Raw genomic sequence first — 12,500 nt, 5'->3', positions numbered from 1 at the left:
AGGGCAGGGAATGAACACACTCATTCAGTCCACGACCACATTCTATAGCAGTGAAAATTGGTCTCTTGAAACTGTAACCGTCAAGTGTTATGTGATTTTTGTTATTCTCTATAGACATTGGATGGTATATATTATTTTCTTACTAATGGTTATAATGAAGTTTGGTGTATTGATGGTGTGTCCTTTGTCCTGTTTGTACAGAGATACTGCAGTCGGACAGATCAAACCTACGCAGGACCCAGAGTGAGGAAACCTCCAGTACAGCCTGCAGCCCCCGCGGCAGGTGAGAACGAACAAACATACAAATACTTGAGCTATTTGTACTCGATTCATACCCCTATAGAATACAGGTTGTATGAACAAACTATTTCACACAAATAGATTCACTCATTTCACAGTTTGGATGTATAGAGATTTACTATACGTTTCTCTAGTTTCTCTCTGTACACACACGGCCTCTCCGAAGTCTTATTTAAAACACAAATATACTCCTTTGAGGTCAATGCAGTGATCCAACACAGAGATGCCTTATTCAGACCAATGATAAGTTCCAGATAATGAGCATGCCAAGTGTGAGACACTGCTATACTGCAACACACAGATGTATGGTATTTCCCTGAAAACATTAGAGGGCATTGCTGTGGACCTTTTTGTTTGGAACACCATTCAATGGCTCCATCCACCTGTCCCTAAAGAGAGGAGTAGAAAGGGAGGTGTAGAGAGAAGTGCAGAGTTCTATGCTATGTTTTTTTGGTGCTTCTGTATTCTCCCATGATGAGAAGCATGTACCCCCCTTTCCCAATAGGGAAAAAGCCAAAAGGTTTATATGTTCTCCTGTCCTTTTCCAAATTACTGTTCTTCTGTCCCACTTTTAGTATAGGGTAGTTGGTGGGGGGAAAAACTCACTGTGAATAGACAACTTTTCAGAACCTTACTCAAGTTTCCATTGATAATGATCCAACTTTGTACTCAGCATTCTGATGTCTGGGGGGTAAAAACCAACATGTTTTCATTGTATAAAAGCACTTGCTAAATATAGGTTATTTCCTACTTTAGGAAAATATGAGTATATTTTGAGAGGGAAAGTTCTCACACTGACTCTTCTTTGTTCGTGTGTATGCATGCCCTGCCGCCTGTGTGTGAGATGTGTTGAGCTGCTTTTTCAACATTTTCAAGTCAAAGTATGAAACATTTTCTTTATTCTACTCCAAAGTTTACGTCAGTAACATTTACGTCAATAGTTTAGCTTTACATCGCAAATCTACATTCTGTCCATTTTAGGAGATGAAGAGAATTTAATTTTATGTGGTGTGATTGGTCCTGACCCCTCCCCTGTGTCTGTGTACGTGTTCTGGTCAGGACTCACAGACACTCTGCAGAGGATTCGCAAGGGGGTTCCCCGGGGGTCGCTCTGGCTAATGGAGAGCCAAGTGAGGAGCAGAGTCCTGGGACTTCTGGTCGCAACTACTCGGCCAAGAACTCTCACAGCAGCCCTGGGAGTGCAGGTACTATAACCTTGGGGACATGAAACTATTTTTCTGTCACTCTCCATTCACTTGACACTAGAATTGATACATTTTTCCCAGTGTGGATCAATCAACTCCTTTATCTGCCCTACCCCAAAGGTAAAGTTGAGCTGACTGCCAACGGGCTGGAGAATGGCCGTAGCAGCCTGACTCGTCATACACCCCCACCATCCTCCCCGCCGGCCCGGTCCCCAGCCCCCAGCAGCAGCAGCCCCTCTCCTGGGCTAGACGACACAATCCTCCCTCCTCCTACAGAGGCACCCCCTGCTGGAGCTAACCCAGACACCGCCAACCCAACCACTGCCACAGAGCCGGTTCCAGAGTTACTACCCACTGGGTAAGAGTTTGCATGTAGGTGCTTGTGCGTGTCTGATTGGCATCTCCTCACATGTAACTTGACTGACCTAACATGCCTCTCTCTCTCTCTATCTCTATCTCTATCTCTATCTCTGTCTCTGTCTCTGTCTCTGTCTCTGTCTCTGTCTCTGTCTCTGTCTCTGTCTCTGTCTCTGTCTCTGTCTCTGTCTCTGTCTCTGTCTCTGTCTCTGTCTCTGTCTCTGTCTCTATCTCTATCTCTATCTCTATCTCTATCTCTATCTCTATCTCTATCTCTATCTCTATCTCTATCTCTATCTCTATCTCTATCTCTATCTCTGCCTCTGCCTCCTCTGCCTCTGCCTCTGCCTCTGCTATCCTCTGCCTCTGCCTGCCTCTGCCTCTCTCCTCTCTCTCTCTGTCTCTCTCTCTGCCTCTCTCTCTCTGCCTCTCTCTCTCTGCCTCTCTCTCTCTCTGCCTCTCTCTCTGCCTCTCTCTCTCTGCCTCTCTCTCTCTGCCTCTCTCTCTCTGCCTCTCCTCTCTCTCTCTCTCTGCCTCTCTCTCTCTGCCTCTCTCTCTCTCTCTCTCTCTCTGCTCTCTCTCTCTCTCCTCTCTCTCTCTCTCTCTGCCTCTCTCTCTCTCTCTGCTCTCTGCCTCTCTCTCTGCCTCTCTCTCTGCTCTCTCTGCCTCTCTCTCTCTCTCTCTCTGCCTCTCAGCTGGGAGCAACGAGTTCTGCCCCATGGCAGGGTGTACTATGTGGACCACAACACAAAGACCACCACCTGGGAAAGACCACTTCCACCTGGGTCAGTCAGCCTACACACTTTGATGTCTTCCCCCTCTTCCTCTCTTTATCTCACACTTCCTACCATCAGAGGAGGGTGCTGACAGTTAACCAGCCCAGTGCATGATGGGAATATATATTTCAATTCAAGGGCTTTATTGTCATGGGAACATGTTCACATTACCAATTTCCAGTATCTCTCTCTGTGAAGGGGAGATCGTGTCCACTCGTGAACATTCCCTGCATGTTTCTCCTTAACTCAGACTGCTGCCTATATAAACATACAGAGCTGGAGGATCCTAGCAGGGTGGTGTTGGGGTGTGAAGTGGGCCCACAGTCAGGGAGTGGCAGACTCATTCACAGCACAGTAACATTCCTGGAGGTCTGACTCTGGACAGTCAAATGAACTGAGACTAGTCTTATTTTCTCTGGCTGGAAGAAGCTGACTCCCATTAAATATGATAAATTACTGAATAATTGGTTTGTGCCACTCCCCACCCCAACTTAGACTATCCTATCCATTTAGAGGAGTCATTTTCTTACAATAGTAGTGTGTCAGGTCTGTTAGTGTGTGTTTTATGTGTTTGGCCATTTGGTCTCTCATCTCTTTAACAGGCTGTGAATCACCAGCACTGATTGTTTGAGTCTCTGTTGATTTCCAGTGGTGTTTCTCACTGTGTGCTGCGGAACCCAGCTCTCTCTTGTGGCGGTACCAGAGCCTTTTATTGCCATTTTATTTCAGTGAATATTTATTGATTTTCATTTGCGCTGTGTGAGAAGCCTGTTTGAGGTAAAGCTCAGTCCTGCCCCGTCTCACTTTTTCCACATAAGGGAACGGTCTGGAGAACAAAAGTGCTTTCTTAGAAAGAGCACATGCATGCAGCGCTATTCTGGACCCATATGAGGCTCAATTAGCGTCTCGCCTCTCGGAGGCTGGGCTGGTTCTGACTACAGCTGCTGGGTTTAGTGCTTAGTGCTTGGTACACGTACCTGGTCTGAGTTAGCATGGCGCTGCCACACACCCAACCTCCAACCTTAGTGCAGCTCAGATGAAAGGCGTGGTGTGGGCCTGCATTAATGGGTTTTGAGCTGAGCTCTTTTTCTAGCAGCGTAGGGGTTTAACTGCTCTCATGTTCCTGACAGTATGGGAGCCACAGTACTGCTCTGTAGGATATAGGAGCCACAGTACTGCTCTGTGGGATATAGGAGTCACCGTACTGCTCTGTGAGATATAGGAGCCACAGTACTGCTCTGTAGGATATAGGAGCCACAGTACTGCTCTATAGGATATAGGAGCCACAGTACTGCTCTATAGGATATAGGAGCCACAGTACTGTTCTGTAGGATATAGGAGCCAATGTACTGTTCCGTAGGATATAGGAGCCACAGTACTGCTCTATAGGATATAGGAGCCACAGTACTGCTCTATAGGATATAGGAGCCACAGTACTGTTCTGTAGGATATAGGAGCCACAGTACTGTTCTGTAGGATATAGGAGCCACCGTACTGTTCTGTAGGATATAGGAGCCACAGTACTGTTCTGTAGGATATAGGAGCCACAGTACTGATAATAATAATAATATATGCCATTTAGCAGACGCTTTTATCCAAAGCGACTTACAGTCATGTGTGCATACATTTTACTTATGGGTGGTCCCGGGAATCGAACCCACTACCCTGGCGTTACAAGCGCCATGCTCTACCAACTGTGCCACAGAAGGACCACTGCTCTATAGGTTATAGGAGCCACTGTACTGTTCTGTAGGATATAGGAGCCACTGTACTGTTCTGTAGGATATAGGAGCCACAGTACTGTTCTGTAGGACATAGGAGCCACAGTACTGTTCTGTAGGACATAGGAGCCACAGTACTGTTCTATAGGATATAGGAGCCACAGTACTGTTCTGTAGGATATAGGAGCCACAGTACTGCTCTATAGGATATAGGAGCCACAGTACTGTTCTGTAGGATATAGGAGCCACAGTACTGTTCTGTAGGATACAGGAGCCACAGTACTGTTCTGTAGGATATAGGAGCCACCGTACTGTTCTGTAGGATATAGGAGCCACAGTACTGTTCTGTAGGATATAGGAGCCACAGTACTGTTCTGTAGGATATAGGAGCCACAGTACTGTTCTGTAGGATATAGGAGCCACAGTACTGTTCTGTAGGATATAGGAGCCACAGTACTGTTCTGTAGGATATAGGAGCCACAGTACTGTTCTGTAGGATATAGGAGCCACAGTACTGCTCTATAGGTTATAGGAGCCACAGTACTGTTCTGTAGGATATAGGAGCCACTGTACTGTTCTGTAGGATATAGGAGCCACTGTACTGTTCTGTAGGATATAGGAGCCACTGTACTGTTCTGTAGGATATAGGAGCCACAGTACTGCTCTATAGGTTATAGGAGCCACAGTACTGTTCTGTAGGATATAGGAGCCACTGTACTGTTCTGTAGGATATAGGAGCCACGGTACTGTTCTGTAGGATATAGGAGCCACAGTACTGTTCTGTAGGATATAGGAGCCACAGTACTGCTCTGTAGGATATAGGAGCCACAGTACTGCTCTATAGGATATAGGAGCCACAGTACTGCTCTATAGGATATAGGAGCCACAGTACTGATCTGTAGGATATAGGAGCCACAGTACTGTTCTGTAGGATATAGAAGCCACAGTACTGTTCTGTAGGATATAGGAGCCACAGTACTGTTCTGTAGGATATAGGAGCCACAGTACTGTCCTGTAGGATATAGGAGCCACAGTACTGTCCTGTAGGATATAGGAGCCAAAGTACTGCTCTATAGGATATAGGAGCCACAGTACTGTTCTGTAGGATATAGGAGCCACAGTACTGCTCTATAGGATATAGGAGCCACAGTACTGTTCTGTAGGACATAGGAGCCACAGTACTGTTCTATAGGATATAGGAGCCACAGTACTGTTCTGTAGGATATAGGAGCCACAGTACTACTCTATAGGATATAGGAGCCACAGTACTGCTCTATAGGATATAGGAGCCACAGTACTGTTCTGTAGGATATAGGAGCCACAGTACTGTTCTGTAGGATATAGGAGCCACAGTACTGTTCTGTAGGATACAGGAGCCACAGTACTGTTCTGTAGGATACAGGAGCCACAGTACTGTTCTGTAGGATACAGGAGCCACAGTACTGTTCTGTAGGATACAGGAGCCACAGTACTGTTCTGTAGGATACAGGAGCCACAGTACTGTTCTGTAGGATACAGGAGCCACAGTACTGTTCTGTAGGATACAGGAGCCACAGTACTGCTCTATAGGATATAGGAGCCACAGTACTGTTATCTAGGGTCCCAGGGAAACAGTAGCACAAGGAACAGGGAGGGGTGTTATATTGCGTCTCAAGTTCCTTTTTGAGGAATTTCAGAGCTGTGTGTGTGTTAGCATACAGAAGTATTTGCTGTTTTGTCTTCCAAATACTGTTCTGGTTTAGTCAGAGATATGAGAGCAGCAGCCTGCACACATAATAAAACACAACTGTACTGAACTGGGAATGTGCTTGTGTTGGTTTACATGTGTTTCTGTGGGATAATGCATATCTTAACCTTGTGTTTGCATATCCTAGCTTGTCTATGTCCATAATTATATATGGCTGTGTGTGTATGTCCGTTTGTACATTTGAATGAGTCTCACTCTGTCCCTGTACAGTTGGGAGAAGCGTGTGGACCAGCGAGGCAGGTTCTACTATGTGGACCACAACACCAGAACCACCACGTGGCAGCGGCCCACAGAAGAATCAGTCCGGAACTATGAGCAGTGGCAGTCCCAGCGCAACCAGCTCCAAGGGGCAATGCACCAGTTCAGCCAGAGGTTCCTCTACCAGGTAACTCAACATAGAACTACTGTACTGTCTGTACTACTTATTTAGCCCCTTTAGGTGTGGCCCTCTAAAAGCTTCCCCTCAGCATAGAATTATGGGTTAAACACAAGGGTACAGAAGGGCATTTGTTGAGGTAAAAATAATAAAGCATTCTGAATCTGAAATGGGCGTTCCATGGTACATCAAATTACTGAAATGAGCTGAAACTCTCATTGGTTTCTATTAAAACCTCCCTGCTCCCACACACCCAGTCTGCTCGACAAGCTAATTCTGAACCTCTTTTTAAAATAACATCCACCTCATTGAGTAACCATGAGTCCCTGAGAACTAGCTGGCAGGTCTGCTGCTGCTGATAGGCGGATTCCGTTTTGGAATGCCGGGGGGGTGATCAGCTGGCTGCTTGGGACTCTGACGTCACTCACCCCCCTCCATGGCCAGATAAGAGCACGTTTAGTCTATACTATACTTTTAGCTTTGCTCGTTATTTGAGAGGGATCATTCACTTGCATTCTGTTACTTTGTATCAAATGTTACCAGGTTCGAGAATGTTGCATATATGTGCTGGTGCGTTTGTGAGCTGAGCCCATTATAATGTCATGGTCGATTTTAAAGTAGACTGGCCCCTGACGCTGCTCATTGTCACGTGCTAAGGCAGAAATATCAAAACTGACTCCGAACATTACAGCTGTGAGAGCACACATGCTTGCTCGCTCATCGCTTACACACACACACACACACACACACACACACACACACACACACACACACACACACACACACACACACACACACACACATATATATGAACAACTATGTGACACAGTACACACCAAGGCATAGATTAAATACATAACACACAGTACATAACACAAAGAGCAGTCAGTCATTGACTGCTGTTTCTGCCTCCAAAATTCACCCTTTTCTACCTCCTGCTTCTTATTCGCTCTGTCCATTCTCACTGAGAGGGGCTCATGCAGCAACACCACTGGAACTGGTCCATTGTCTCAGTACTCAACTACCTACTTAAAGGCCCAAAGCAGTCAAAATGTGATTTTCCTGTTTTATATGTAATAATTGATTGTATTTATATAGTGCTTTTCTGCTAACTGAGGTATTCAAAGCACTTTACAGAGTAGGGGGGAAACTCCCCTCATCCACCACGGTGATGCACGGCAATCATTTTTGTGCCAGAACACTTACCAGCTATCAGGTGGAGAGTGATATATGCCCACTAGGAGTGATTAGGTGGCCATGGTGGAATGGGACCAGGGTGGGCATGAAGCCATTACACCAGGGTTAACATCCCCATTGGAACAAGAATCTCTAGTGGCACAGTTAGCATTGCCTTAGACCACTGGATTGGAACCAGAATCTCTAGTGGCACAGTTAGCACTGCCTTAGACCACTGGATTGGAACCAGAATCTCTAGTGGCACAGTTAGCACTGCCTTAGACCACTGGATTGGAACCAGAATCTCTAGTGGCACAGTTAGCACTGCCTTAGACCACTGGATTGGAACCAGAATCTCTGGTGGCACAGTTAGCACTGCCTTAGACCACTGTATTGGAACCAGAATCTCTAGTGGCACAGTTAGCACTGCCTTAGACCACTGGATTGGAACCAGAATCTCTGGTGGCACAGTTAGCACTGCCTTAGACCACTGGATTGGAACCAGAATCTCTGGTGGCACAGTTAGCACTGCCTTAGACCACTGGATTGGAACCAGAATCTCTAGTGGCACAGTTAGCACTGCCTTAGACCACTGGATTGGAACCAGAATCTCTAGTGGCACAGTTAGCACTGCCTTAGACCACTGGATTGGAACCAGAATCTCTAGTGGCACAGTTAGCACTGCCTTAGACCACTGGATTGGAACCAGAATCTCTAGTGGCACAGTTAGCACTGCCTTAAAACATTGTGCCACTCAGGAGGCCTACAATATGTTCTATGGGATATTTAATTACCACAGAGTCAGGAAACCCGAATAACTGAACATTTTTATAAATAACTGTACAAATAATACATTTGTGACATCAATATTGTTATTTTAAAAAAATTATACAGTAATATGAGATCTGTGTGTAAAACATTTCCATTTGACATTTAGCTGATGCTTTAATCCAGAGCGACTTACACTTAGTGCATTCATCTTAAATTAGCTAGGTGAGACACCCACGTAGCACAGTCAAATATACGGTATACAAAGATTCCATTCCAGCTAAATAATGGATATACAGTGCCTTTGGAAAGTATTCAGACCCCTTGACTTTTTTCACATTTCGTTGCGTTACAGCCTTATTCTAAAATGGATTAACTGAAACAAATCAATCTATACACAATACCCCATAATGACAAAACGAAAACAGGTTTTTAGACATTTTTAGCAACAAAAAAAACAGAAATACTTAATTTACGTAAGTATTCAGACCCTTTGCTATGAGACTCGAAATTGAGCTCAGGTGCATCCTGTTTCCATCTTGCATCCTGTTTCCAAAAAATGCCTGCAGCATTGAAGGTCCCCAAGAACACAGTAGCCTCCATCATTATTAAATGGAAGAAGTTTGAACAACCAAGACTTCCTAGAGCTGGCTGCCTGGCCAAACTGAGCAATCGGAGAAGGGCTTTGGTCATGGAGGTGACCAACAGCCCGATGGTCACTCTGACAGAGCTCTAGAGTTGTGTTGTGTGACAAAACTGCACATTTTAGAGTGGCCTTTTATTGTTCCTAGCACATGGTGCACCTGTGTAATGATCATGCCACACCAGTCAGGTGGATGGATTATCATGGCAAAGGAGAAATGCTCCCTAACAGATTTGTGCTCACTATTTAAGAGAAATATCACTTTTTGTGGAACATTTCTGGGATCTTTTATTTCAGGTCATGAAACATGGGACCAACACTTTACATGTTGCGTTTATTTTTCTGTTCAGTATAGTTAATAGACCAATAAGAAAGAGAGTTCCAAACCTCTCTGCGAATAACAGCTAATGTTCAGTTTTCCCCTCCCCACTCAGAACACTCACAGAGAGTCCTTGAATTTTTTTTGCCTGAGAAATTGCCCATTGCTAAGAAGCTATTTTGGTTTCCTTTTGACCATTTTAATTGAAAGCTATCAAATTTAAGATACTAAGATAATTGTTATTATTACCCAGACATTATTTGATATTGAGATTAACACGGCTGCATTGGACCTTCTATACACCTTTCTAAAATACCACATTGTAATACAACCTGGTTTAAGCTAGTTTGAGTATTTTAGTCACTGTTGAGCATTTTATCAGGGGTCCTACTTCTACCACTGTTTTGCCCCTTTGGGTGAACTTCTTTTAAGACGTTTTTTCCAGCGCTAACATTAGAGGAATTAAATTAGTGTGCAACGTAGGTCTATGTGACTTTTCCCACTCATAGTGCCGGTCATTCATATGGTTCTGGCAAGGTTTTCAGTGTTTAGAGACTAACTGGCCTTTTTGTTGTAATTCTCAGCATCCTGAAGCGAGATAGGAGTCTGTTGCAATTCAAATACTTTTATCAAGAATAATATCTCAACTCACATCACCCACTTACCACTCAATCACCATATATAGTATCTTAGTAAGGAGAAAGATGTACTATCGCGCTTTTTACCACCCCCTCTGCTTGCTTTTAATTTTTCACTCTTGTTTTCCCTGTCTTTTCCTCCTCCTTTCTCTCTCCAGCTCTCTTTCACATCCTCTGGCGAGGAACTGAATGGTCAGGGCATAGCAGATGATGTCATGTCTTTATTTCCTTCTTTTTTTTAACCTTTTTTAGTCACAGAAACACAGAAGGGTGGGTCTCATACATGGATTGGCTGTAGATCGAGTGACACACACATATTCCCCTTTAACCCCACATGCATTGTCCTCCTCCTTTCACTCTTTACTATCTTATTCCTTCCGTTCTTCTCAAAGTTTCCATGATGAATTCTCATAAAGGGGCACCGCACCGTATGATTATTCTGGGGAAATGCTGAGTGAAGTTGTGTGGCGTTACCTTCAGTGACACATGGACTGCTTGGAGGGCAGTTTTGCAGACCTGAGGTGAGGAGAATGAATGCATAAATTAGATTTTCATCCAAAGGTACAGCTTTCATACTCAGTCATGGAACCAACAGTCTGTGCACTAACTCCTCACAAACATCTTTCCACTCAGTGGCAAATGCACTCACACACACACATAATCAAATGCAATCTCTTACACATTCAATCAGTATTTGTTATATACACATTTTCCGTACAGTGGCACACTCTTTCTTTCTCTCTGTATGCACAGGCTGAGTAAACCACACTGGTTCCAGTGCAGGGTGAATAAAGGTGCTTTTGTCAGAGGGGGTGGGCAGTCTGGAACAAGGATGAATGTTCCCTCAGTTCGCTCAGACATCACGCCTCCCTGCTTACTTTCACAGCATATCTAGAAGAGGAGGACCTCTGCAGATTGGTGGGGTAGGGAGGAGTGCGGGGGGGGGGGTAGAGAGGGGTGCAGGGGGGGTAGAAGCCGGGGTGGGTCTTAAGGCCAGCCAGTGAGCTCATTGGAACAGTTTGTTTTTTCTCTCCTCCTGAGCATGTAGTTTTTGGAAGGCATACGAGCTGCGTCTGAGCCTCTCTGTCAGTCTCCTGTTCCAGCTGCATGGGAGAGGTCACCTCAGCCTTCTGGGGTACGCCTTATCACCCCTCAAAAAAGACTGGATTTCCCTGTGACACTCCACTCTGTTCACTCCTGCTCCTCTAGACTTGAGGTGTTAAACACTTGAGGTTTCTGTGGCGTTTTGAGGCATTTGCTGCATTTATTATTTATTTTTTTCCTGTATGTTTGGTTTTCTGAGTTTTTTTTCTACCTCACACCAGTCTGAGAACTTGGTTGAGAGCTTTGTGTACGGACAGAAGAATTTCACACAGAGCCGCTGCAGTGAAGAGCGTGAGAGAAGAAGACTGAAAGGTGGAAGAAGGAGAGGAAAGATTCCTAACTGGAAACGTATTCTCTCTCTTTATCCATCAGTCGTCTGGTGCTCCTGCTGTGGAAAATGACCCTCTCGGTGCGCTCCCTTCAGGATGGGGTAAGTACACCTTCATCTACACCTCTCACCATACTCATACTAGGCCCTGTAGTCAGTGGCCCTCGGTAAGGCTGTGACGATACCAGTGTCGCAACGTTTTTTCCATGGCAAAAATTTCAACACCAAGTAGACCAAACTCTTTGGTAAAACCTGCTGTAAAATATAGTGTGCTATAGCTTGGGAAATAAATAAATGTTACTCTGGATGAGAACATAATGTTTGTTTCCAACACTAGGGCTGTTTTCCTAAAGAAGTGAAATCTGCTTCGCGTTTTATTTCCTCACCACAATACTAACGAGTATCTCAATACTGGTATCGTCCCGGCTCTAGCCTTCAGTGGTCCCAGGACCTGAAACCAGTGAGATGCAGGAGAGGCATTGGCTACATCGACACCTGCACTACTTGTTATGAGAGTGGGTTCTGATGCCTTGAATGCCTTTCATGGGCACAAGACTTTGTTTTTGTGTTGAAGGGGGAGAGTTGGTTTGTTTGTCTTTCTCACAAACACACACACACACACACGGACAGACACACAGACCTACAGATACACGCCGCTGTAGGCCCAGATGTAATGTTCACTATCTTGTATACACTGTGATATACAGCCTTGTCCTTCATCATAGAAGCTCATGCTGAAGATCCCTTTATTCTTCCATTCAGCATAACTCTCCTTACAGTTAGTTATTGGTCAACAACATATGATTTGATTGAAATGTGGTAGATTTCAGTTTTTCCCCTGCTATTATTGATTAGTTGTTGTACCAAGTGTAATCTCAAGGAATTGGTTGTAATATGCTCTACTTATATATTCCTATAGCTCTCTACTCTCATACATTCCAATATATTCCCACGCAAAAATTATACAGTGTATACACAAAACACTCAAAAGTAATGGTCATTGGCATTTTTCTCTCCATCTCCCATTTTAACATACTTATCA

General features: G+C 44.6%; 1 protein-coding gene across 2 annotated transcripts in view; it reads left to right on the top strand.

Annotated features, from left to right (window-relative positions):
• Positions 1–12,500, top strand: part of wwp2 (WW domain containing E3 ubiquitin protein ligase 2) — a 46,351-nt gene that overhangs the window by 21,546 nt on the left and 12,305 nt on the right. For both annotated transcript variants that reach the window (XM_052475015.1, XM_052475014.1), the window contains exons 6-11: positions 202–283; positions 1,360–1,505; positions 1,626–1,863; positions 2,558–2,647; positions 6,317–6,491; positions 11,503–11,560. In XM_052475015.1, the coding sequence (XP_052330975.1) occupies positions 202–283; positions 1,360–1,505; positions 1,626–1,863; positions 2,558–2,647; positions 6,317–6,491; positions 11,503–11,560 (789 nt within the window). The remainder of the gene's footprint in view (positions 1–201; positions 284–1,359; positions 1,506–1,625; positions 1,864–2,557; positions 2,648–6,316; positions 6,492–11,502; positions 11,561–12,500) is intronic.

The sequence above is a fragment of the Oncorhynchus keta genome, chromosome 22 (genome assembly GCF_023373465.1).
Source record: "Oncorhynchus keta strain PuntledgeMale-10-30-2019 chromosome 22, Oket_V2, whole genome shotgun sequence".
In the NCBI taxonomy this organism is placed as follows: domain Eukaryota; kingdom Metazoa; phylum Chordata; class Actinopteri; order Salmoniformes; family Salmonidae; genus Oncorhynchus; species Oncorhynchus keta.
Note: the sequence above shows the minus strand (reverse complement) of the source record. Positions and strands in the feature narration are given on the sequence as shown.